The 26634-nt window shown below is 37.5% G+C and overlaps 3 protein-coding genes across 4 annotated transcripts in view; all 3 read left to right on the plus strand.

Moving 5' to 3' along the window:
• The window catches only part of LOC107594367 (F-BAR and double SH3 domains protein 2-like), a 93850-nt gene extending 84641 nt beyond the window's left edge, over nt 1-9209 (plus strand). The window contains exons 15-20 of the mRNA XM_016284379.1: nt 663-746; nt 1550-1727; nt 3028-3248; nt 4204-4375; nt 4473-4564; nt 7033-9209. Of these exons, the coding sequence (XP_016139865.1) occupies nt 663-746; nt 1550-1727; nt 3028-3248; nt 4204-4375; nt 4473-4564; nt 7033-7116 (831 nt within the window). The 3' untranslated portion in view covers nt 7117-9209. The remainder of the gene's footprint in view (nt 1-662; nt 747-1549; nt 1728-3027; nt 3249-4203; nt 4376-4472; nt 4565-7032) is intronic.
• A 442-nt stretch (nt 9210-9651) lies between these two features.
• LOC107594368 (NACHT and WD repeat domain-containing protein 2) lies at nt 9652-18495 on the plus strand. Its single transcript, XM_016284380.1, has 7 exons — nt 9652-9934; nt 10631-10719; nt 11206-11313; nt 13464-13667; nt 13743-13878; nt 13961-14478; nt 14583-18495. Exons 1-7 carry the CDS (start codon nt 9895-9897, stop codon nt 18282-18284), a joined length of 4797 nt encoding a protein of 1598 aa, XP_016139866.1. The 5' UTR covers nt 9652-9894; the 3' UTR covers nt 18285-18495.
• A 1188-nt stretch (nt 18496-19683) lies between these two features.
• Nucleotides 19684-25961, plus strand: rps3 (ribosomal protein S3). 2 transcript variants are annotated; one of them, XM_016284383.1, is made up of 7 exons: nt 19684-19783; nt 20726-20856; nt 22090-22183; nt 22272-22366; nt 22665-22852; nt 25430-25636; nt 25895-25961. In XM_016284383.1, exons 1-6 carry the CDS (start codon nt 19754-19756, stop codon nt 25630-25632), a joined length of 741 nt encoding a protein of 246 aa, XP_016139869.1. In that variant the 5' UTR covers nt 19684-19753; the 3' UTR covers nt 25633-25636; nt 25895-25961. The 2 variants fall into 2 exon arrangements, with proteins under 2 accessions (XP_016139869.1, XP_016139867.1); XM_016284381.1 differs by lacking the exons at nt 19684-19783; nt 20726-20856 and adding an exon at nt 21760-21926.
• Nucleotides 25962-26634: the final 673 nt, after the last annotated feature.

The following is a 26634-nucleotide window of genomic DNA, read 5'->3' on the forward strand; positions in this document are numbered from 1 at the left end:
GTGCTTTCACATTGAGCAGCATTAACTACACAAAGCCGTTGTTCACTGACGAGCTGCACAAAACCACGTTCATATTCGCGCGATTTTTAGCGCAGCTCCTCAGTGAACAACGGCTCTGTGTAGTTAATGCTGCTCCATGTGAAAGCCCGCAGGTGATGGAGATTTACCGCTGATTACAGAACCGGCTTTCTGACAAGGTGTGCGTTAAATATCGCATGCGATTAATCGTGCAGCCCTATTTTTAATGCAAATATGACATTATTTGACCTAACCCTACACCTACCCTTACCCCTAACCATAGCCCATAACAAAGACATCTCAAACAATGTCATCTTTGCATTAAAAATGACATAACTGAGTGAATGACACTTAATGACAGTTGTCATAAACATGCATAAAACCCCCTTCATATTCATGACATGTGTCATGTCATGATTATGAAGGTGTCATGTCAGTCTTATGCACACCCCTTCAAGTAAAGTGTAACCAAAAATTGTAATGATTATCTACTAAACCGTGTTGAAGTCAGTGAAAATGGTTGCTACACCCCTGCGTTTTCCTGCAGCATTCTCTTGTTTGTAAAGGTTGTGTCTGGGAAACATATGAACCCGCACGGTGACCTCACATTGCTCAACAGTGTTCTACCTCTCTCTTTCTCTCAGGCCTCTCAGCCCGATGAACTAACCATCGATGAGCATGAGATGTTGGAGGTTATAGAAGATGGAGACATGGAGGACTGGGTGAAGGTAAACCATTTAAACCATTGCTTATTTCAGCAGTTCAACACAACCTGCTGAAGTTTATTTCAATTAGACTGTAATTCAATAAGATCTACAGAAGGAAAGAATTTTTGTGTGTCTTGTAATGTGTCAAAAATAAGATTTACACCGAATTCCAATTATTCCATGCACACAAACGTTTTGAATGACAGTTGGTTGAATTCTTTGGAAAACTGTGGAACTTTCCGCTGAATTCCGTTTGGGCCCGTTTATAAGTTTTAATCAATTTTTGTTAGTTTTGTTGTTTTTTCATTGTTATTATTATAAATAATCTAAGAATTCATTAGCTCTGTTTAAAGTTGCAATAAAACAGAATAGCAACATCTTTTCACAATAAAAATCATTCACAATACAATCTATAACGTTAATTTAAAACTATTAGAATGAATTTTCATTTCTTGCAAGCTTTAACACATTTTTACTATGTTTAGGTTCATCCCAGAGATTTTTCACTTCAAAATTAGTGCAGAAACTCCATTTGAATTCCAGTGTTATTCCGAAAGTTCCATTCGCAAACTTTTTGAATGACGGTTGTTTGAATTCAGATTCCATGTGGGCCTTTGTCCTTGCATGTTTGACTATTAAATATTTTGGTGATTATTATCAATTTATTATTTTTATTTTTAATAATTTGATTATTCTTTTAGCTCTGTTTCACAGATTTCTCATGTTTAGATCAATTACTGATTTTTTTCTCCCAAAATCAATAAAGAAAATTGGATTAAAGTGTTTGGGTGACTGCTGCTGAATGTTGTCATGGTTGGTTCCAGGCGCGGAATAAGTCCGGTCAGGTGGGCTACGTTCCAGAGAAGTACCTGCAGTTCCCCACATCCAACAGTGTCCTGAGCATGCTCCAGTCCCTCGCTGCTCTGGACGCACGCTCACACTCCTCCAGCAACTCCACTGAGCCTGAGCTGGCATCAGGCAGCTTCAACGGAGACAGCAGCAGTGAGTCTCACACACACACACACACACACACAGACGGGTGAATGCTGATGGTTTGTGTGGGTGGGTGATGATGTGAGTCACAATGCATCTAAATGTTCATTCTGACCTTTATTAATGAAAATGTGTCATGCTACTACTGTGTTGGTGTTTTTTTGGTCGTATTACTAGGTTTTGTTTTGTTTTTTATGACATGGTCTGGTTTCTCACAAACATGGAGAACTTGGAAATATCAGGGAATCAGCCTGGAATTAAATAAGGTCTAAAAAATGATTGGACATGGCTGAAAGAAACAATTTTATTAATCAAGGATGCAATAAAGTGATCAAAAGTGACAGAATAGACATTTATAATGTTACAAACGATTTAAATTTCAAACAAATGTGTCCTCTTTAAGTTTCAGCACAACTGTTTTCAACACTGATAATAATCAGAAATGTTTCTTGAGCAGTAAATCAGCATATTAGAATGATTTCTGAAGATCATGTGACACTGATGCTGAAAATACAGATTTGAACACTGGAATAAATTACATTTGAACATATTAACATTTAACATTTTCTGAAATTGGGATTTAGACATCATCTGAAAGCTGAATAAACAAGCTTTCCATTAATGTATGGTTTGTTAGGATAGGATAATATTTTAGATACAACTGTTTGAAAATCTGGAATCTAAGAGAGCAAAAAAAATCTAAATATTGAGAAAATTGCCCTTAAATATGTCCAAATGAAGTTCTTAGCAATGCATATTACTAATCTAAAATTAAGTTTTGATATATTTACGGTAGGAAATTTACAAAATATCTTCATGGAACATGATCTTTACTATTACCGATAATATCCTAATGATTTTTGGCATAAAAGAAAAATCTATCATTTCGACCCATGCAATGTATTTTTGGTTATTGCTACAAATATACCTGTGCTACTTATGACTGGTTTTGTGCTCCAGGGTCACATATATTCAAATAGAAAAGAGTTACTTTAAATTGTAATTATATTTTGCTGTTTTTACTCTATTTTTGGTCAAATACATGTATCCTCTGTGAGCATGAAAGACTTTTTTTAATTAAATCTTACAGACCCCAAACTTTTAACAGACAAAAACTCCATAAAACACTTTTGAAAGTTGCAAGCTGTGAAAATGACTTGATCTCAGACCTTTAAACAGTGCGTGCCATTGTAAAGACTGCGAGTCGATCCCTCACAGCCTCATTTTTACCTGCATTACATCCAGTATGCCGTCTAAACTGACCGAGGCGTATTAACAACCTCTTTCTTTTGTTCTTCGTCTCTCCCAGTGAGTTTTGTCAAGGCCATGTACGACTACGAGGGTCAGACGGATGACGAGCTGTCATTCCCTGAGGGAGCCATCATCCGCATCCTCAACAAGGACAACCAGGAGGACGACGGATTCTGGGAGGGCGAGTTTAACGGACGAGTGGGCGTCTTTCCGTCCGTGCTGGTGGAGGACCTGACCGCCTCAGAGAACGGAGACACTCACTGGGGAACAGACACACAGGTGAGACGAGCAGAACTCAGTCTGAGTCTCTATGTCCACACTTACTGTGTGTTTCTGAGTGGGTTTGATGTCCGAGGCCTGGTGTTGTTGATTGCAGGCATGGCTGCTTCCTTCCTGTAATTAACATCATCCGGCCACATCAAAGCAATTCTTGATTGGAGCTAATCATGTAAATACAGTCATAATATAACTGTACTTTAATGTGTACTTTAATCATATAATTCGTTACTTGACTCTCTAAAATTCTAATTCTAGTTTTTCATATAACGATGCTAAATTATGTCGTTTGTTATGCCTAAAATAATAATAAACTTGTTCGTTGATAGTTGAATATCTTAATATGATTCAGAGTTTTCTATAATTTAATAAAACACCGTAAACTACTGTTTAAATGTTTGTGGAAAGAAGTATTTTATTCTCACCAAGGCTGCATTTATTTGACTACAAATGCAGGAAAAACAGTAATATTGTGGAATATTATTACAATTTCAAATAACTGAATATACTTTAAAATAATTAATTTAGGATCAAAGCTGAATTTTCAGCATCATTACTCCAGTCTTCAGTGTCACATGATCCTTCGGAAATCATTCTAATATGCTGATTTGCTGCTCAAGAAACATTTCTGATTATTATCAGTGTTGAAGACGGTCGTGCTGCTTCATATTTTTGTGGAAACCGTGATGCATTTTATTTCTCAGGATTCTTTGATGAATAGAAATCTCAAAAGAACAGCGTTTATTTGAAATAGAAATCTTTTGTAAAGGTATTCACTGGCACTTTTGATCTATTTAATGCGTCCTTGCTAAATAGAAATATTAATTTCATTTACTGGCCCCAAACTTTTGAACGCTAGTGTATATTAACATTATCTGACACTGAGAGGATTTACTTACTTGGTAGACTTGGCAAGGATACGCTAGCTTAGCAAGCTAAAATGCGTTGTCGTCTCCAGGTGTCCCCGTGCCAAAGGCTTCATTCATCGCTTCCTCCTCTGCCTCTGTATGAGCAGCCGCCCTGCAGTCCGTACACGAGCCCCGAGACCAGCAGCGCTCCCTCGCTGCCCCGCTCGCCGTCTGTCAACGGAGAACTCAAACTGCCCATCCCGCAGAAAGCCGCCATTCATAGTAAGACACTAGTCACCACAGATACTGCGTCATGTGTTCCTCTGTGTATTTGAGTCTGTCAGTGTTTTCATTTGAGAATGTTTTTCATTTGGTTTAGATCACAATTCCAGCTTGAGTCCAGAGAGCCCAGGCTTCTCTCAGCCGCTGAGAGTCACTCCGGACGGATCCGGCCCCGGAAAACTCAGACCTGTAGGTCAACAACACAGCGCTAAGGATTTGCTTAGTCTCAAATGTGTTTTTTATGCTTTTATGAACATTGTGCATTTTAAAGTCGTTATGTGTAAGATTTTGCCATTTTCAGAATTATTTAAGATTAAAACGAGATGCTATTATAGATTTTATTAATATTTTGAATTCATTTTAAAATTTTAGTCATTTGTGTTTTTGTTTTGTTGTTGTTGTTGTTGTTTTTTAAATATGCCTATAGTTTTAGTAATTTTAATTTCATTTTTAGTTGTTTTAGGAAATCAAGTTAAAATAAATGAAAATTAGAAAATAAGTTAATAAGTTGTTTATTTTATTTCAGTTCATATTTATTTTACTTTAAGTAATGAAAGTGCATTTTTATGGTTTAGTTTTAGTTATCTTTAATAACCCTGGCAGTTTCTTACATTTGGAAAAATATATATTTAGAAAAAACTCACTAGACCAGAGAAAAATATATTTTTATAACTTTGTATTTCTTATAATTTTATGTATTTTTAACATTTTTTTAAAATAGATTTATCTGTGTGAATCTCTTGAAACCTGTCAATAATATATACAGACCATATTTCATCCCTCAAAAAATAACAAAAATATTTTTAGAACAAAATGAATTATCTATCTGTATTTTAGAGTTATTAACTTGTTTGTGAAAAAAGTTGCCAGCCACCACCAGCATTTTTGAGAATTTTCACTAAAATTCCTTGGCCCCCAGAATATTTTGTAGTACGAATATCTGAACATGCAATACATCAAAATAAAGAGCAGACCCTCTACTTTTAAACAAAAAAACTGTTTTATTTTAGCTTCAAACTTAATTTTTTTTATCAATACTTGAATACAGGTAGGTTTCATAAAAAAAAAAAAAAAAAGATTTTGAGCAAAAAGCTGAGAAAATCGCATTTTTATCAAATACTACATCTGGATCGTATTATTATCAAAGCAGAGATGCAGTAGATGGCTTCCATTAGCACTCCTAAAGCTTGCACAGTCCTTTACCACTTCCTGGATTGCCATTTCACTTGGTAACATTAGGCAGTTTTCATTAATGTGCTTAATTAATTCAAATTCATTTCATTTCAGCATTTTATTGTTGATGATCGCATTATTTTTCATATGCATATGCATACATAGGAGATCGCTTGTTTCTGCATCTTCCTCATTTGTTTTTTTGATCGGCACATTCTAGACTCATTCAGGAGATCCGTAATAGCGCCCCCGAGTGTATGATAGCAAGAACGTGGAAACCTGGAAAATTCCGTGTTTGGTGGGGAAGCGTTGTCTCATAAAACCAAATTCCGTGTTTGGTGGGGAAGCGTTTTTAACAATTGAGCACTTTTTCCCCACTCGATTCTCTCTTTTTATTAATAGTAAAATAATAATAATTTAATAATCATTTCTCTTGTGACCCGTACATAGTGGAAAAAATTAAAAGAAACATATTTCGTGTTACACAGGTTGTTTTAATAAGTCGGTGCTTGAAATAAAAGCTTTTTATTTCAGTGATTTTTATTGATGACTGCGGTGTTAATATTTTAATTATAGGCCTATAATTCATTTTAAAAGACTTTTTAAAAAAAAAATTTTTTTTAAAGGGGTCATATGATGCGATTTCAAGTTTTCCTTAATGCACTGGGTCAGCTGGCCAATCAGAGCAGACTGACTGATCGGAAGGAGGGACTTTGTAGAAAACGAAGCGTTTGAGAGAGGCGGGGCATAGAGGACCTACAATAATGTACAATATTTGAAAAATAATGTGTTTTTTGAACATTAAAGCATGTCAACATGTTCTGTTACACCAAATACACAAACTAGTGATCTTTAAATAAGCATCATATGACCCCTTTAATTAAGGAGTAAATAGCCTAATCTTTTGTTATCCTCGCAGCGCGTCAGTTATGTGGTAATTAATGCAGGGCAAGTGAATTGTAATCTTAATTTAATAAAAAAAGTAACTTCATAATAATAATAATAGGCCTAATAAAAATAAGAATGTAACGGGCCAGATCCTCTTAATATTACCAATAATTGATGTTTTTGACAACATCTCTGGCTATCGTCGTTTGGGCTGCCTTGTTGAGCGCAGTGGCACTGAGAAAATTATATTTCACACACTTTAAGCTCTTTTATTTTCTAAATGTAATAGAATTAGTCCAATGAATCGTTCAGTTTGTAATGCGCACCTAACCGAAAGCCTCATACTGAACGGTTCAATACGAATACATGTATCGTTACACCCCTAATATATATGAATTACTGTTTATTATTATATTTTATTGTATAAATATTATATTGTAAATATAAGAAAATAAATGTATATTATTTATAAATATTATGTATATTATTTCTATTTATACATTTTTATTTTTTTCGGTGGGACCTACACATTTTCACTTGTGAATATATTATAGGCTTCCTCTTCTCTATTAAACGCTGTTCTTTTTTGTCTGTAGGTTCGGGCGGCACCTCCTCCTCCAAAGCAGCACACGCGCCGACAGGTGGAGAAAACCGAAGAGGTGGAGATCACGCTGGTGTAGAGCGCCGCCCTAGTGGACTGAGAACAAACCCCATCTGACCTCTAACCCCTCCCACTCCTCACGGAAGGGGCGGGGCGTGTGTTACCCGCCCTATGAGCATCCTTAGATCCCGAAGGGGCGGAGAACAGCATCTCAAAGGCATCCCTTTTCATAAAAACAAACACCTCTTTTGGCGTCACAGACTGTTTGGTGCCTTAAACCGCTTTCATGCCAAACTCTAATCCTTGTATTCGTAATTACGTTATCTTGCAACGGGAGCTTGTTTAAAACTTTGTTAATCCACTCGATGCCAGTTAATTTTCACAAAATTGAGGTTGATGTGTAAGTGTGTGTCTAAAAACGTAGAAAGGAATCAAGGGATAGCGAGAGTTTTAAAGAGGCTACACTTTTTACGGCTTTAGAAGAGCCAAACATGCGATACTAGGAATTGTGGGATGATACGGGAGTGAAAAAGGGGTCAGCCACGAATAGTCCTACCATTTACGTATTTCATATGTAATAGCACAGTACATTACTGTCGTCATAGGAATGTTATATTCACGTTAAACATCGCAGATCATAACGGAGAAAGGGAACTGTACATAAAAGGCTACAAGGAAAAAGAGCGGTAGAGGAGAACGAGGGTTAAAAAGAGAGGAAGGCTGGTTACTTCACTCGGTTTAGCTTCTTTCTGTCTTGTGTTGATCTGAGAAAAGTACTAACAACATAGCTATATCCTTTTCCTCAAATTGTCATTATGAAGACCAGTGTTTGTATGTATTACTAATATTTAGTCCTCAGAAACACGCGACCTAAAGACACGTCTGTGAGCGTGAGGCGGCGAATATTCTGCGTCTGCTCGGGCGGAACGTAATCGTGGAAATATACCGATCAATATACAAGTATCAGTTAAAGTGCTTTTCCAGCCTAACGCATTTCTCATTGTCATGTGTCGGCACTGTAGAGGACTGAACGGATGTGCTGTGTTTCTTTTATGGCAGAGTTTAGGGTGAATGTGATGGGAAAGATTCCCACCAACAAGCACAGAAAAGGTGGATCACCGTGGAGATTTTTCTTTTTAATTATTGCCGACGAACGCAAACCTATTATCGTGTCCTAAGTGCATTTCCTCCCTACAAGGGGCAGCTATGTTTGTTTTTTTAAGAGTTTCTTTGTCTTTTTTTTTGCAGTTGAAGAGACATTTCATTTTAAATAAGCAATGGCTGTATGATTTATGATTTGCATTCATTTCCACAGTATTTTCATGCATATCTTGATCTTTTTCTGGAGTTTCAGTGCTTTGACCTCTTAATTTTATCTTATTTTTTTAATGTCCTTGTGTCCCAGCTGCCTCTTTTGGATGATGAAGCTGCCCAGCGTCGTGTTATTGATCTCATTAGAGAGTGACTGATTGTAGTTTTCCCATAACGTTTGAAAGAGAACAGAGTTATTATGATGATTCCATAATATAGACAGTGGAAAGAATTTTTAAAAATCCATTTTGTGAAATGGTACCATAGTTCTGTTAAGCAAGAACAGGGTCATGACGAAAAGAACGTGTGCGAGACGTGGGAGGAAAAAAAAACAAAACGTTTGTTTGGTAGCCTTTTTTTAATCCGAGCGGAAGATGTTTGAGTATCTTCCTTTGTTTCTATTTTCCTCTGTCACAACCTATTTTCTTGTTGATCTCGTTGAGATCTTTTGAATGTTATCAAACTTGTTTTGAAGTTTATGGTTAGAGGTTAAAGCCCATTGTGTCAAAAACGGTTCTCGCCTACGAAGCGAACGCAAATTTTGATATTTTCATTTGCATTTTTTTTCAATTGCGCTCCCAGTTTTCTTGGCCAGTTTCAATCTTTGGAGCTTCTTCAATAGCATTAGCTGCATATTCTAGTTCTTTTTATTTCTAAAGTGATTTTATTTGCGTTTATTAAAATTTGAAGGTGATTCCGAGCTGCTAGACAAAAAAAACAGATGGAATAACAACAATTGACTGTTGCTGCAGTGACAATATCAGAGAACAGGTGAAAAATATTCTTTCTGCATATTATTAGCTGTAAAATTATTTGTATTTATTGTGTACAAATGTTAAATAAAAAAACTGGGGAAAGTGATTCTCTTTGTTTTTTAGTTTTTTTATGGATGTGGCCAGATGTAAATGCATCAATTGCAACTTCAAATCGGTCACAAATCTTTTTATTTTTTTATTTTATACATTGTATTTGTTTCATGTTTAGTGTTTATTTTCATAGAAAATTGTATATTTTATAATTATATTCAGACGTGCCCCACATTTTAGTAAAATAGCTGCAAAAAATGCAAACCTATTACACAGGTAATAGTAAAATAAAAAAGTGGACAAACATTTAAAGACAAAGACATTTGAACGTCTGAAGGTTAAATACCTCCTTTCAATATTTTTCTAAAGCTTTCTTGTGAATATGAGATTTTTTTTATATGTTATTTGTACCACCTGTAGGATGCTAGATGTGTGAATGTTTTGAAATTGATTTAAAATCTAGAATGTGTTTTTGTCGGATGATATCAGACTGTTTTGTTAAATCATGCTGCTTGTCAGTCAGCTTTCAAAAGAGTGGGCTGTTCTCCCAGAGTTCCATGTAAATAACAGAGACATGTTTCCTGCTGGGAAATGAGATACGCAGTTTCCCTCCTCTCTCCATCCACAGGGTAATGAGTGTGGATTTTTCACATATTTCTGCAAGAACAAAATGTTTCAGCATGTTAATTGTATGCGGCCACATGGAATGAATGAGAAACTTTCTCTCTGAAGGGAATTAGATGGCTTGTGTTAAAGTTTATTTGTGCTCCAACCCAGAAGGTACGTATCACAGTCTGTTTTAGGCTAATCTTAAATGTTTATATGCCTACAGATTAAGCTAACCTTGTATGGATGTTATAATGTCTGCAGGCGTTCATTTACTTTTTTAAATGATGTTTTTGAAAGGAATAAAAGCATAACTATACCAAAGTATAACTAACTTTAATACAATTAACAATCTTAATAATATAGTGAATAATGAACTATCAGCACATCTTTAATGAAGGAGATGTTGCATTTGGTTTAATTTGTAATTTAGCGGTTAAATCGTTAAAGAAAATAAATGACCCTCATGTCATTCCAAACCCATATGACTCTTCTGAGCGTCACATGTGCAAATTGGATTTAATAGGCATGCAGGTTTGCAAAGACATAAGGATGAATAAATGACAGTATTTACATTTTTTTAAGTGTACAATTCCTTTGAAACTTGATTTTATTCATTAGAAAATGACTGGATTGTGAAAAGTGGTCTGGAGGGGAGGGGTTGCAAATAATGTGGAGCAAGGTATTATTTTAATAAAAGATTATGACTTTTTTCCCCCTTTAGAAATAACATGCACCAATGAATCGTTCATAGTAAGATGAGGAAAGTGCATTAAAAAAAGTAAACGGGTTAACAAAATCTGGGCTAGAAAGTGATGGGTAAAAGTTGAATCACAACTGAAATGTTGCCTCGTGTAAACTGTGTTGCAGAATCTGTGGTTGAGAGGAGGTTACTAAGGCAGAGAGTTTTCCCCAGACTGAGGGAATACTGCAGATGCACATATGGAGTCGAGTTCAGAGTGAGCAAACATTCCTCATTACTTTTTTCACATCTTCTGTCAGTATGTAAAGTGTTTAATCAGCTTGTAAATAATCTAATTCTGAAGAACATTACAGTTGTGTTGCTTCCAGTTGACAATAACAAATGATTTCACAAGCAATTGTGTTTTAATCCATAAACATGAATAAATAATGATTATTTCTTTCATTGGGACATTTAACAGGCCCTCCTACTGTCTCATCTAAACATCATGCATTTTTAATTGTGCAAATAACAAAAGGCTGACTGTTAGTATTGAACTTATTTTTAACACTATTTCTATACTGCTTTCTGAGAGCATGTTAGTAGACAGTTACGGTGCATAAAACACTGTGGTTGTTTTGGCTAATAGATGGCATCTAGGCCACCAACACAAGGTCTTTATTGAATCATTTGCCTCCTCCCTCTACAAGAACTAACATTACAAAAAAGCAGAAAATTGTCTGTTGATCCAACCTGTCTGCAGGGTATTGACCCATATGAAGCAGCAGAACCCAAAAACTGGCCCTCGCAGAAGAGACGACTGCAAATTCTGGAGGACTGCAGGAAGAATTCTCTGGGGCCTTTCTTTGTGGTAACATTTGTTTCAGTACAGCATGATTATTTAATTGTAGGTATATGGTAGATTTTACTTGATACAACAGCTCTAAAATAGTTGCAAATATTTTATACAAACAATAAGCCACTTATGGTCATGTGTTCCTAACGTGCAGAGATGTTACCATGCTTAAAGTAATTCTAGGTACTTCACATTGGAGCAACGCTTGTTGCATGCAGAGCTCATAAAAGGATTAGTTCACTTCCAGAATAAAAAATGTCCTGATAATTTTCTCACCCCCATGTCATCCAAGATGTTCATGTCTTTCTTTCTTCAGTCACAAAGAAATTACGTTTTTTGAGGAAAACATTCCAGGATTCTTCTCCATATAGTGGACTTCAATGGCGGCCAACGGGTTGAAGGTCCAAATTGCTATTTGGAATAAGGGTCTTATCTAGCCGTTTTCTAAAATAATAATAATTATATACTTTTTGAACACAAATTCTCATCTTGCTCTGCAATGTGCATGTGCAGTTCTTCGTCTGTGTACTTCAGTTCAAAAAGGTAGGGTAGGGCAAAAAACTCCATCATATTTTCTCCTCCAACTTCAAAATTGTCTGACATCATTGTTTTGCTTTGTTTTGTAAAGGGCGTTTGACTTTCTTTGCACATTTGCTTTGTAAACACTGGGTTGGTACTTCCGCCTACGTCAACGCATTACCTTTCCAGCGTTTACACAATGAGGTCGAGCTAATGCAAGACGAACATTTGTGTATAATTTTTTACAAAATGACAGATCGTTTTGCTAGATAATTCCCTTATTCCTCAGCAAGGATCGTGTAGAACCCTTTTAAACTACATTGAAACTGCAGCCTGTTGGCCACCATTGAAGTCCACTATATGGTGAAGAATCCTGGAATGTTTTCCTCAAAAACCTTAATTTTTATGCAACTGAAGAAGAAAGAAAGACATGAACATCTTGGATGACATGGAGGTGAGTAAATTATCAGGAAATTTGGTAACACTTTATTTTAAGGTGTCCTTGTTACACATGTTACATTCACTTACTATTATAATAACAATTAATTATGCATAATTACATGCAAGTAACCATAAACCAAACCCTAATCCTAACCCTAACCATATATTAAGTGCGTGTAGTTAATCAATGTAATTCAGTACATAAATGTATAATACTGTAACACGGACACCTTAAAATAAAATGTAACCGAAAATGTTTATTTTGGAAGTGAACTAATCCTTTAATATATGGAAAATAAGTGATATTTGAAGAGTTCATTTGCAAAAACCAATAACTTTATTTTTTTTCAGAAATCACGTTTTTTTTTTTATTGCGCATTCCAAGTAATATCAATCAAACTGCAGTTGGGTTGTTTTGATTAAGTAATAATAACTTAAACAAATACAGGTAATTTACTAAATTAAAGTTTATTGAAAGTATGTTTTTTTTTACATATTAAAAGTTTGTTTTATAGCGAAAGCAATTAACTCCAACAGTCGTTTTTTGCCAAAAGCAGATAACTCCACATTTCATGTTTTAGAGTTTAAAAAAAACACTTGTTTAATCTTTGTAATCTCCTCAGATGACAATGTAGATGCCTGACAAGCGTTGTTATCATAAACTGTATGGATGTGATTACACGCAATACACGGAGCTTTTCCCTCATCATTGTAACGCGCTGATTTTGCAAGTTTCCGTGAAAACATTTCAGCTTTTATTTTCCTTTTTCGCCCTGAAAAAGATATCACAGGTTCATCAAGTTCGTCGAAATTATCCATCCTCGATCACTTTTAGTCAGCTTTGACGAAACTCCTCTCAGCTAGCTCGTCTTTTCAAAGTAAAATTAGCCTTGTCACCTGACCTGAATACAGCGCGCTGATTCGCTAAAATGGACTTATCGGCTTCTGTTCAAAAACAACAAGGGACGTGAACTCGCGATGCCTTGAAAGTGGACAAAACCGGCTTTTTTGACAAAACGTGTTTAGGGTTCAGATCGCGCTATATGTGAAGAATAATGCACGGCAATCAGCTCATTTTTTGTGAAAGTGGCATTTATCGGTTTTTGCAAATGAGCTCTTCATTTGGGGTGGGAAAGTTCACTTTTTCTCATCTCTCAAAAACATTTACCAAATGAATGAGCTTCAGTTGTTGTCTCTCATTTCAGGGGTTGGTGGGTGAACAGTATGGAGATGCATGTTTACCTGAGCAGATCGAAGCCTCTGAGTTCCAGCATGTTCTCAAAGTATGCCAGCAGATGGACTTTAGGACTGAGATTTTGGAGAGATGCTACCAGAGAGATGAAAATGCCATTCCTCCCTCTTTCTGTATGCTAAATCCAGCAGGACATTTTAAACACTCTGGTGTCCAGGCAAGTAACATGTTTTGCATTATTGGTGCACAGAACCGAATAATTTAGCTAAAGTCCTTAATCTTTCATTATTAGCGAGAGAATCCAAATGAAGAGAACAACTGGTGCGAGGTTCTTCCAGAGGTGAGGAGAATCCTTCATGATGTTGTGACCCAGTGTGTTCAGGAGGGGATTATGACACATGAAGAAGCTCAGAAATATTTCCGATCAGGTAAGTCAGTGTCTTTGTCAAATTGCATAATTTTGCAGCATATTCCAAATCAAAATTGTCTAATTTATGATTATCACACCAGCTCTTGAAAACGACATCCGCTATGCATATGAAGACCATTCCAGTGAAGATATTGCAAGATGTCTTTGCTACGTTCATAAAATAACTAACCCAAGGAAAGCAATTGGATTGCCTCCAGAGAAACAAGCCCAGTTGTACCAGCTGACCCAGCTCCGAGACCACTTCCTGCCAAGCATGGTTGCTTTCCACAAAGCCCAGGTGTACAGCACCACCACGAAGTGCAATCATGGTTACACACCTGAGATGAGGCTCAACTTCGCTGTTGGTCTGAGTGAGCAGCTACATACAGATCTCAAGAGACTCATTGACAGTGCTGTTTCAAATGAGAGGGCTGTTACAGTCGATGAATTTGGCCAGCGAGATCTGTGCCGCATCTTTTCTTCTCTTTACAGAATTGAACGGGCAGAAGTCGAACATGTCAAATCATACCTAGAGGGAAAAAGTACAAAATTTCCCTTCATACTCAATGGTAGACCATGCTCAGGCAAAACTGTGCTTCTGGCTCACTGTGCAAGTCAGGTATGCCTGTTTTGCAACCTTCCCTTTTAAAATAAGCAATATTTTGGGTTGAATACTTTTAGTATTATATTCTGTGACATTAATATGATCTTTTGCATTCGCAGGCATCCGTATGGTTGAAGAACCTGGATCCCGAGATCCTTGTGTACTTCATAGATGTCAACAACTCACTGAGACAGCTTCTCAAAGACATTTGTAAAAGGGTTGATTCAAGTAGTACCTGTGTCAACAACATCTTTCAGCTAAAAGAAAATTTCAAAAGACTCCTGACCGCAAGATCACCATCCAAGAATCCTTTGGTGCTCATCATAGATGCTCTTGACCAACTGCCAAATACTGATGGACAACTCGACTTGACATTACTTCCCGAGTCATTAGCTCCAAATGTAAAGCTTCTTATTTCTATAAATGTAAACCGGCCTGATCTTCTTGCTACTCTGAAGAAGTATTACCCAGATTCAACTGTGTTCTGTGAGCTGCAAGAAGTAGAAAGTAAAAGCTGCAGCCAGCTTCTGACAAGACTTCTTCAGGAGTCCAACAGAAAGATCACCTCAGGCCAACAGATGTATGTGAATCAGGCTTTTAAGAAATGCTCTGTCTCACTATATGTGGAACTCCTTCACAGACAGACGATCCACTGGAAGTCAGAGTTTGAGATTACGGAGAACTCTCTGGTCCAAGAGGTCAATAATAACATTGTTCTGATGTTTGATCATCTGGAGAAGAAGCATGGGAAAACTGTAGTCTCCAAAGCTTTAAGCTATCTTACCTTGGCCAGGTACGGCATGACCGCAGCTGAGCTGACTGATGTTCTTTCTTGTGATGATGAAGTTCTCACATCTTTCCTTCCACCAGGCGATAGCGTACCACTTACAGTGAGGGTTCCTGAAATTTTTGTGGAAAGTCTTCTTTCAGACCTGAAGGGGTTTCTAGTGCTGAGGAACGTTTTAGGTACCCAAACTCTTTTTTGGGTCAGCAGACACTTCCCCTTGGTCGTATGTAAGAGGTACCTGTGCTCAGAGGAAACAAGTCAGAAGATACATCATGTGCTGTTAGACTATTTTAGTGGCTCTTGGGCAAATGGCACAGCAAAGCCTTTGATCGTCAATGAAGACATGAAAATGCCAAGCTCTTCAGATGTCCCACAGAATATTAACATTGACAGACAAGTACCAAGTCAACCTTGGATTTTTTCTCCTCCTTTCTATATCTCTACTGCCAAGAGTCCATCAGCAAGAACACATCCCAATTTAAGGAAACTCCACATACTCCCTTTCCATTTGTTGAAAAGTGGGAGAATTGAGGAGCTTGGCAACCAAATGATTTCTCAGGAATACCTTCAGGCAATGCTGCAAGCAGAACTGGCTGATGAACTGTTCCTGTGGCTTGAGAGTACATCTCAGTTGCTGTTTCCCAGGGAACTTCAGCTACTCCACATCATCTTGAGATCTTCAGCTTGTCTGCTGAGGAACAACCCTGCCGATCTGCCAACAGTACTGCAAGCCAAACTTATTCCTTTTCTTAATGTTTTTCCTGCATTGGAAGAATGTGCCAATCCGCCAAGGTCTGAAGGTATTATCCCAAAAAATGGAGTGTATACTGTGTTGCCTCCAGTTCCTGCAGTACCTTACACCCACTGTACACCGCAAGAGTCGACAGCTTCCCGAATCATACAGTCAACTGGATCTTCCTGTGGCACTGTGGTGGTTGTACTGGAGAATGGTGATGCTTGGGTTTGTAATGGAGGTATATTTGAAGGCTTCAGACTAACCCAATCCTCTAAACTGCGTTTCACGAGTGTCAGTAGCTCTGGAAACAAATTCCTTCTGAGCACCCATTGTGGTAAACTTGTCTTGTGGGATGCAGGTGTTAACACACAGCCTCAAGAAATTCAAACCCAAAACAGGGAGAACACCATTCTTGAGGGTGTATTGGTGTCTAATGACAAACTCTTTGTATGGTGGAGAGGACAAAACATTGTTAATGTATTTGTCGATAGAGAGGAACAGACCGAACTGCATTGCACTTATGAGATAACCTGTGTGACATGTTCTGAGGAAGGTGATATAATTTACTGTGGACAGAAAGAAAGTTCTGTGACAATATTTGATTGGTCCAATGGTCAGCTTCTAGCCACCTTTACTTGTCCAAAAGAAATGCCATTAATTGATATGATTCTCTCTGAGGGTGACGGGATGATTACATGTGTAGATCAAGCAGGAAACGCATTTGCTTGGAATCTTAAGATCATAACAGAACCAGTTCTGATTTGTGAGAACCACTGCACAACCCAGGGGAAGGTGTTAAATACAGACTACAAAGGGGACAATGTTCTCCTAATATGTAAAAAGCAACAAATGCAACTCATAGACATTCATCAAACTGATGTACTTGACCAATTCAATCCCCCAAAAGGCAAAACATTTAAGAAAGCCATAATGGATCAAAACTCGCGCTTCATCCTTGCTTTACTGTGCAACTGCCCATTTCTGCTGGTCTGGAATTGTGCCTCTGGACAGTGTGTGTTGAGTCTGGACACTGCAAACTGTCAAGCTGTTAAACTTCTGAAATGTGGGGCCACTTACCTGGCAGCAATAACAAGCATAAGTGTTCTTATTTGGGACATGGATCTCATTACAGCTTCAGCATTGGCACCAAAATCTGGAAAGAGGGTGGAGATGGTGGCTGTGGGATCTCATGGAGAAAGTTGTTACTCTTCGGATGGCTCCAAACTTATTTGGAAGTGGGGGGTATCAAGTGGCAAAGTAGAAGGCAGCGTCCTTCACCAAGGTACTGTGGAGTCTATGTCTGTCTCTGGAGATGGCAACTACCTTGTGAGTATTGCAACTGGAGACATATATGTCTGGGAAACCAGTAGTGGGGAAAATATTTACAGAATCTCTAATAGTCAAGCTTACAAGGTTCTAATAACACCCAAGGGCAACTCCGCAGTTGCACTATCAGAGACCGGTCCATCAAGGGTGTGGAAATTGCAGAATGGACATGGGATTTGCAGCATTCATCTTCATCTCAGAAATGCCACCATTTCTCCAGAGAGCACCTTCCTGTTAGGACTTCATAGTGGGGATCTCTTGGCTGTTAGCCTTTGGTCTGGTAATGTAAGCAAATGCTTCTCATGCTCTGACCGGTCACATGTTGTTGCTTTCCATTCTCTGCTTGACCATCCAGATTACGTGATTGTATCTTCAGCCTCAGGCGATGTATACTCCTGGAGGTTAACAGAGGATACTATTTGTCATCAATTCCAGCTGCCAGACTCTTCTTTGTGCCAACCGGAGATCTTTAGACTATCATCAGATGGAGGTTATGCCCTCCTTTCAATATCTGAATCCACTATAAACATCTTAGATTTCTCCAACAGTAAACTGTGCTCTTTGAGAACCGAAGGACCTGTTCTGCAACAATATGCATCTGTAGGTGTTTTTGGACAATATGTGGTCTATATATGTTTCTCCTCTCTGGTGTGCCAAAATATATCCTGTGATCTCCATGAGAAGCCGATGCTGGTAGCCATACGTCTGACTGATGGGGAGACCGTAGGCAGGTTCTATTTGTGCAAGAACCCCTCTACTCTGACTGTTTCTGAGGATTTTTTTGTGTATGTGGGGTTTCAGGATGGCTCTGTTGGGGTTTATGCTGTTAATGACACCAAGAAAGGTAAAAGCAGCTGGAAGGAGGATGTTCTAAGCCCAACACATTTGTGTCCACTGGATGAGCAATTGATTTGGTCACCTCTAGAAAAACCTAACCTTACTTGGGTTGAATTGCCCCTGCAGTTGTATTAAATAATTCCAGTGTGTATTTTTTTTACAATGTTCTAAAGTGCTAAGACCGCATTTGTAATATGTGTTATACATATGTTTATCATATTAAAAAATGTAAATATGTTCACTTGTCTCATACCTCAGGATTCAGTAAGATGAGAAAGCGGGTGTGAAAATTAAGCTGTACAATTTTATAAAAATAAAATTGTCTCATGGAGTATCACACTATATAGTAGCCTATTTACCGTATTATATATATATGTTTTAATTATTTTTATCCATTTCTTTTGTATTTATTTACATATTTATTTATTGTTGACTTGCATAGCCACACAGCATAATTTTGTTAACTTTGTATTCTATCATTCTAACAATTAGCCTACAATAACTGGGTAATAACTAGGTACTAACCCTGAACCTAACCCTAAACCTAAACTTTAACCCATGTAGATACCTTATACTAACAGTGTTCTTACTCAAAAAGGACTGAAAGTACACATGCTGTAAAATAAAGTGTGACCAGAGTTTTTGTATTAAAGCTAAAAAGTAGTTAAATATTGGTTTTATTTTTTAATGTATAGATAATAATGTTTAAGAAGATTGTAATGGTCCAACTTGGTCCAAAAGAAAAAAATAAAATCAAATTCCTAAAGAAAAAAAGGTAGTTACCTTTGTTTGTTTGTTTGTTTACTACTTTGTTAATTTGATGTGTTTTAATGTAGTTAGCTACTTTGTTGTTACTTGTAGAGTTACTTAGTCCAAAAAACAATGAAGAGAATTATATTTCATTATATTGATCTTACATTATTAATTTTATTCATACACAAACATTAATCTGTTTGTCCTATTAAAACATTTGTTATGACACATCTAATCCATATCCTATTAAAACATGTATTTAAAGGACGACAATTGCAATATCGTAGGCTGTATTAATGTTCCACAATTTAAACACTTAACTAAAAAGAGATTACCGCGTGTGATGTGTTTAAGAAGATTGTAATGGTCCAACTTGGTCCAAAAGAAAAAAAAAAAATAAAATTCCTAAAGAAAAAAAGGTAGTTACCTTTGTTTGTTTGTTTGTTTACTACTTTGTTAATTTGATGTGTTTTAATGTAGTTAGCTACTTTGTTGTTACTTGTAGAGTTACATAGTCCAAAAAACAATGAAGAGAATTATATTTCATTATATTGATCTTACATTATTAATTTTATTCATACACAAACATTAATCTGTTTGTCCTATTAAAACATTTGTTATGACACATCTAATCCATATCCTATTAAAACATGTATTTAAAGGACGACAATTGCAATATCGTAGGCTGTATTAATGTTCCACAATTTAAACACTTAACTAAAAAGAGATTACCGCGTGTGATGTGAGAACTACAATTCCCATCATTACGCAGTCATACGGAAGTGATTCGTTACCATAAACGCACTTCCGCTACATCGCCAATTCCTTTCCTGTCTGCGGCATCCGGCAAGATGACGGTGCAAATCTCGAAGAAGAGAAAGGTGGGTACGAATTTCATTTCAAATTTGTGTAATTAAAGCGCAGAAGTGCAAAATAAGAGCGGCGCATGAATACTATGGTACTTAACCATAACCTAAGCTATTCAGATGAGGGTTTAATAAGGATGTCGAGGTGGATTGAGCTGGATGCTGTCGGCTCTGAAGCTGAGGAGAAACATGGCAGGTGAACGCAGCGCTGATCTTGTGTTGGAGTGGTTCAAATGTGTCAAATGCAACACAGACGTTATAGTTAAGCACATTAAATGTTTCAGGAAGCTAGCGTGAGTATGACTGCTAGAAATTGACACTATATTTGGGTATGGACCTTGTAAAGTGGAATATATATACGCAGTACATGCATCACAAATGTGTTATAATAGCAGTTTTGTTTTATTTTTGATAGACACATGTGACCCTGGACCACAAAACCAGTCATAAGGGTCAAGTCAATTTTTGAAATTGAGATTTAGACATCATCTGAAAGCTGATTAAATAAGCTTTCCATATCTGTATGGTTTGTTAGGATAGGACAATATTTGGCAATATCTGTAATCTTGAGGGTGCAAAAAAATCAAAATACTGAGAAAATCATCTTTAAAGTTGTTCAAATGAAGCTCTTAGCAAAGCATATTACTAATCAAAAATTAAGTTTTGATATATTTACGTTAGGACATCCACAAAATATCTTCATGGAACATGATCTTTATTTAATATCCTAATGATTTTTGGCATAAAAGAAAAATCGATAATTTTGACCCATACAATGTATTTTTGGCTATTGCTACAAATATCCCCCAGCGACCTAACACTGCTTTTGTGCTCCAGTGTCACATTTGTCATGGTATTCAACACGTATTGCAAGATGTTAATGTTCATATGAGCTCAATTGTCTGTCATTTTATTTCTACATCAGAAGACATAATCATGTCAATGTTTCTCTATCAGTTTGTGTCGGATGGCATCTTCAAAGCCGAGCTGAATGAGTTTCTGACCCGAGAGCTGGCCGAGGATGGGTACTCCGGTGTGGAGGTCCGTGTCACGCCAACAAGAACAGAAATCATCATCCTAGCCACCAGGTGTGCACTGCTTACACGCATTTCAGTGTATTTCCATTACTTTACATGTTTAACGTGCATTTAAACCATTGACATGGGTTAACTCGGGATGCACCAATACCATTTTTCCAGAATCGATCCTATACCAGAAGTTCCGAGTATCTGCCGATACGTTACCGACACAGTTTTTTTTTTTTTAATCAGTGTAGATTTTCTATACTTAAATGTTTGTTGACCTGGTCATCACTCTTTTGTGTGTTAAAGGTGGGGTAAGTGATTTCTGGTAGCCAATGTTGACATTTGAAATCACCAAAACAAACACGCCCCTACCCCAAAAGGGTCTCGCCCCTATTTTGATAGCTCCGCCCCACACATACGTAAATGTGTTATAATAGCAGTTTTGTTTTATTTTTGATAGACACATGTGACCCTGGACCACAAAACCAGTCATAAGGGTCAAGTCAATTTTTGAAATTGAGATTTAGACATCATCTGAAAGCTGATTAAATAAGCTTTCCATATCTGTATGGTTTGTTAGGATAGGACAATATTTGGCAATATCTGTAATCTTGAGGGTGCAAAAAAATCAAAATACTGAGAAAATCATCTTTAAAGTTGTTCAAATGAAGCTCTTAGCAAAGCATATTACTAATCAAAAATTAAGTTTTGATATATTTACGTTAGGACATCCACAAAATATCTTCATGGAACATGATCTTTATTTAATATCCTAATGATTTTTGGCATAAAAGAAAAATCGATAATTTTGACCCATACAATGTATTTTTGGCTATTGCTACAAATATCCCCCAGCGACCTAACACTGCTTTTGTGCTCCAGTGTCACATTTGTCATGGTATTCAACACGTATTGCAAGATGTTAATGTTCATATGAGCTCAATTGTCTGTCATTTTATTTCTACATCAGAAGACATAATCATGTCAATGTTTCTCTATCAGTTTGTGTCGGATGGCATCTTCAAAGCCGAGCTGAATGAGTTTCTGACCCGAGAGCTGGCCGAGGATGGGTACTCCGGTGTGGAGGTCCGTGTCACGCCAACAAGAACAGAAATCATCATCCTAGCCACCAGGTGTGAACCGTTTACTCTAATTTGAGTTTATTTCCATTACATTACAACATTACTTAAAACGTGCATTTAAAAGCATTGACATGGATTAACTCAAGCATAGTGTAATGGCTTTAATGCAATGCAAGTGTAATGAATTGAATGTAATGACCGTTTGTCTTTTCAGGACCCAAAACGTTCTGGGAGAGAAAGGCCGCCGCATTCGTGAACTGACTGCCGTCGTTCAGAAACGATTCGGGTTCCCCGAAGGCAGTGTGGAGGTGAGATTAGTGCTAAACACAGGCGTAAATGGGGTCCAAAACTAGTTTGTAACTGCATGTTCTGAAGTATTGGGTTGTTTGTTTGTAGCTGTACGCTGAGAAGGTGGCCACCCGGGGTCTCTGCGCCATCGCTCAGGCAGAGTCTCTGCGCTACAAGCTGCTCGGAGGACTGGCTGTCCGTAGGTGAGCGTTCACTTCCCAGCATGCTTTGGGCTCCCGACTGAAATTCCCTTCAGTGATGATACGATGACGAGTCGGAATGGGGCCGGTTCTGTCTTTGAGGATTCTGGGTCAGGCTCACGTTCTGTGCGTCTGACTTCAGTTCCTCAAAGCAGCGAGTCCTATTTGCTTGAAGACATAGAGGCATTTGTCTGAGAAGGATGGATGGAAAGCAGGCAGCACATTTTATTTAGAGTCTAGATTATTTTTCATTTCCTTGTCCTGTGTGTTTATGGTTGTATACTGTGTCTGTTGTCCTCAGGGCCTGCTACGGTGTCCTGCGCTTCATCATGGAGAGCGGGGCCAAGGGTTGTGAGGTGGTCGTCTCTGGTAAACTGAGAGGTCAGAGAGCCAAATCCATGAAGTTTGTGGATGGCCTGATGATCCACAGCGGAGACCCTGTAAACTACTACGTCGACACTGCTGTCCGCCACGTACTGCTCCGACAGGGTGAGTAAGAGTCACAGAGTGATGGTTCTCTGGAAACTTCATTTGTGTCAGATCTTTAGCTGTGGAAATGTTTCGAGAAAAAGTGTGGGGAAAAATAAATTAAAATGAGTAAATACAGTATTATGAGTAGGACAAATTTACTATCTCAGTATTTTCTAAATATTTATCATTTTAGATTATTTATAAGCACTATGAATTTGTCATCTTCAGCACATTGCATTTTAATAGGGGGAAATGTTGAGAGAAACTGTTAAAAAATGAGAATACAGTGTATACTTTTTCAAGTAGCCTACTGTGGATTTTCATTTGTCAAATCTTAAGTGAAGTGTATTAGTGTAGAAAAAAAAATAGATCATGGTTTTTATATATAGAAAAAAGTAATATAGAATGTAGGCTTGCCGCGATAGACGGTGATACCGGTGTTAAGCCGCAACACCGGTTACGTCACTTGCCCACCGCGTCACCGACCCCCACCGTCGTTTTGATTTTTTATAGTAATAAAAATAATTTAGTTCAGTAAAAGAACCGACACTACAATTAAAAACTGAACGCGGCTGCTCAATGCAGCATGCCGAACGACCGTCTCATCACAGATCAGATTTAATTTCTCCAGTGAGGAGAATGAGTCCAGCTGACTGACAAGAAGAGTGAGGTGAGACAGACAAGACGATCGCGGATGATTTAGTTTCGAAAGGAAATGCAAAAGTGCCTGTTTGGCAATATTTTGGATTTCGAAAAGCCTGTTGACTTCTGCCGTTTATCTAAGGTGATTTTGGAAGTTTTTATGAGTCCAGCTGACTGACAAGACGAGTGAGGTGAGACGGACAAGACGATCGCGGATGATTTAGTTTCGAAAGGAAATGCAAAAGCACCTGTTTGGCAATATTTTGGATTTCGAAAAGCCTGTTGACTTCTGCCGTTTATCTAAGGTGATTTTGGAAGTTTTTTTAAACATTTGTTTCTTATTTAATTGGTTCCACATTGTTTGCTGATTTCTTTATTTAAACTGTAATTTATTTGATTTGATTTCAAGGTGTATGCCGTGCCTCCAAGCTTTCTTACTCGTTTTGCTAATAAACGTTCTACGTTTCTTATTTATTTGGTTATACATGTTTACTTGTTTCCAGTTTTATACATTTAAACTAAGTTATTTTGTTATTTTATTAGGAATAGCCTCCCCTATAGCATGGTATATTCTTATTTTTGTTAATAAAACGTATGTTTTATATATACGCTAAAGTGAGTTTGACGTTGTATTTTGTTGTTGCATTCAAGCAATTGATGCCGAACTGCCACTAATTCGAAAGTGAAAGTAAAATGCGCACGGCGCTTTTTAAGCTATTTAAAAAATTCAAACGAACAATTGCTTTACGCCGAATTGCCACTATTTGAAAGTGAAAATAAAATGCACACGCCGCTTTTACAAGCTATTTAAAAGCAAGGAAAAGAGGGAATGCCCCCGCGGTGATACCGGTATTACCGGTGTTATCGCACGTCAATTAACCAGTGGGAAAATTTCCTCAGTCACAACCCTAATAGAATGATGATTAGAAAAAAATATATAATTTAACTTACTAAACTAAATGATTTCCTAATAATTGAGACATATTTGCAGTATTAATTTTAAGTGCAAGTTTGGCCTTTATACAAGAAACTATATGCCTTTCTAATTTTAAATATTTGTTGTCTTTGGGATCTAAAAGATGGAAAGCTTATTTTTCCCAGGGATTTTAATCACTTGCAGTAGGATAGGAAGATAGTTGAAACAGACTTTCAGATTTAAATGGGTTTATATTGCACTGAGAGCTTGTGACTCAAATTTAAATCAGATCAGAAAGTCGGGAGCAGAAATGTGTATCATCTCAAATACTTGGACTTCAATGTGCAAACCTGTTGCCATATACAATTATAAGCAGGGTTTCCGCGGGTCTTAAAGTCTTAAATTTAGTTGTATCAAATTTAAGGCCTTAAAAAGTCTTAAATTGTACAAGAAAGTCTTAATTATGATTTCAAAATATTAAATTTGAGCTTAAAAATCCTGCAGAAACCCTGTATAAGGTTTAGCATGGCACCTCAAATGTCTAACATATTGAATAACTAATTGTTGGAAGTTTAACCTCAGAAGAGTATATATCTTTCCTTCAATGACGATATACTGAACCCAGAATTAGATTGTTTTGGAAGAGTCTTGGTCAATTTCTGGTTCTTCAGAGCAGTGTGATGTTTCAGAGGCGTTCGTCTGAGAAGGCTTTGAATGCATGCTTTCAAACGTATGGTGACGCTCAAATGGCAACATTATACCAACTGGGTTCAATGTTTTGTACAATGTTTGTGCCAGCTGACTCCACCTTCCCTTCAGTGATGATACGATGACGAGTCGGATTGAGGCCCGTCTCTGAGGATTCTGGGTCAGGCTCACGTTCTGTGCGTCTGACTTCAGTTCCTCAGAGATCAGGTGTCCTCTTAGATTGAAGATGTAGAGGCATTTGTCTGAGAAGGGTTTTTTTTTCTTCTTGCTGACTAGTTCTTGACTTGTCTGATTTTGTAATGTGTCCTTGTGATTTTGTCTGCGTATAGGTGTGCTTGGAATCAAGGTGAAAATCATGCTTCCCTGGGATCCCAGCGGCAAGATCGGCCCCAAGAAGCCCCTGCCTGACCACGTCAGCATCGTGGAGCCCAAAGATGAGGTCCTGCCCACCACCCCAGTGTCCGAACAGAAGGGGGGCACCAAGCCCGAGGCCCCAGTCATGCCGCAGGGAGCCCCAGTGCCAACCCCATAAAGGGGTAAGACCTAAAAACCCCAAACTGACCGCCACGTTCCCTTCAGTGAAGATACGATGACGAGTCGGATTGAGGCCCGTCTCTGAGGATTCTGGGTCAGGCTCACGTTCTGTGCGTCTGACTTCAGTTCCTCAGAGTCAGGTGTCCTCTTAGATTGAAGATGTAGAGGCATTTGTCTGAGAAGGGTTTTTCCTTGCTGACTAGTTTTTGTCATTGATGCTTTTTTTTTTTATTCTAACAAGATGTTTTTGTCTCTTCTAGGTTGACTGATCATTGATGGAAGGCCTATACTTTTCTGTATAAAAAAATAAAATGATAAATGAGGAAATGTTGTCTGTTTTCATTAACTTCAAATGAGCAGTGTTTTAAAGCCGTTATGATTGCAATACATGGAGATCTTGGTAGCTTTTAACACGTTTGAGTCTAACCTACCTGAAGATGTTAAACATAACCGTGACCAGCAGAATACAGTTGGAAGTATCAGCATACAAATCATGTTGCCAGAGAAGCTTTATGACTGTTGTGACAACTGCTAAAAACAATTAATTTTATTGATTTTACTTTGTTTATAAAGCAGTGTTTAATTGTAATGAAATTGCAACAGTATGGAGGGGGGTTGAGTGGACTTCTATATGTACAATATAATGTTGCATTCAGTGATTTTGTATGTTTGTTTGACTCCATGGCCCCCCATTGCACAATATGTAAAGGCCTCATGACTTTCCCAGTTGTATGGTATTTTCTGGATAAGAGTTAAGGAGACATGTATATGTGCAAACATATGTATATACAGGTGCATCTCAATAAATTAGAATGTCGTGAAAAAGTTAATTTCAGTAATTCAACTCAAATTGTGAAACTTGCGTGTTAAATAAATTCAATGCACACAGACTGAAGTAGTTTAAGTCTTTGGTTCTTTTAATTGTGATGATTTTGGCTCACATTTAACAAAAACCCACCAATTCACTATCTCAACAAATTAGAATACTTCATAAGACCAA

This window comes from Sinocyclocheilus grahami, unplaced genomic scaffold (genome assembly GCF_001515645.1).
Source record: "Sinocyclocheilus grahami isolate Dianchi unplaced genomic scaffold, SAMN03320097.WGS_v1.1 scaffold182.1, whole genome shotgun sequence".
In the NCBI taxonomy this organism is placed as follows: Eukaryota; Metazoa; Chordata; class Actinopteri; order Cypriniformes; family Cyprinidae; genus Sinocyclocheilus; species Sinocyclocheilus grahami.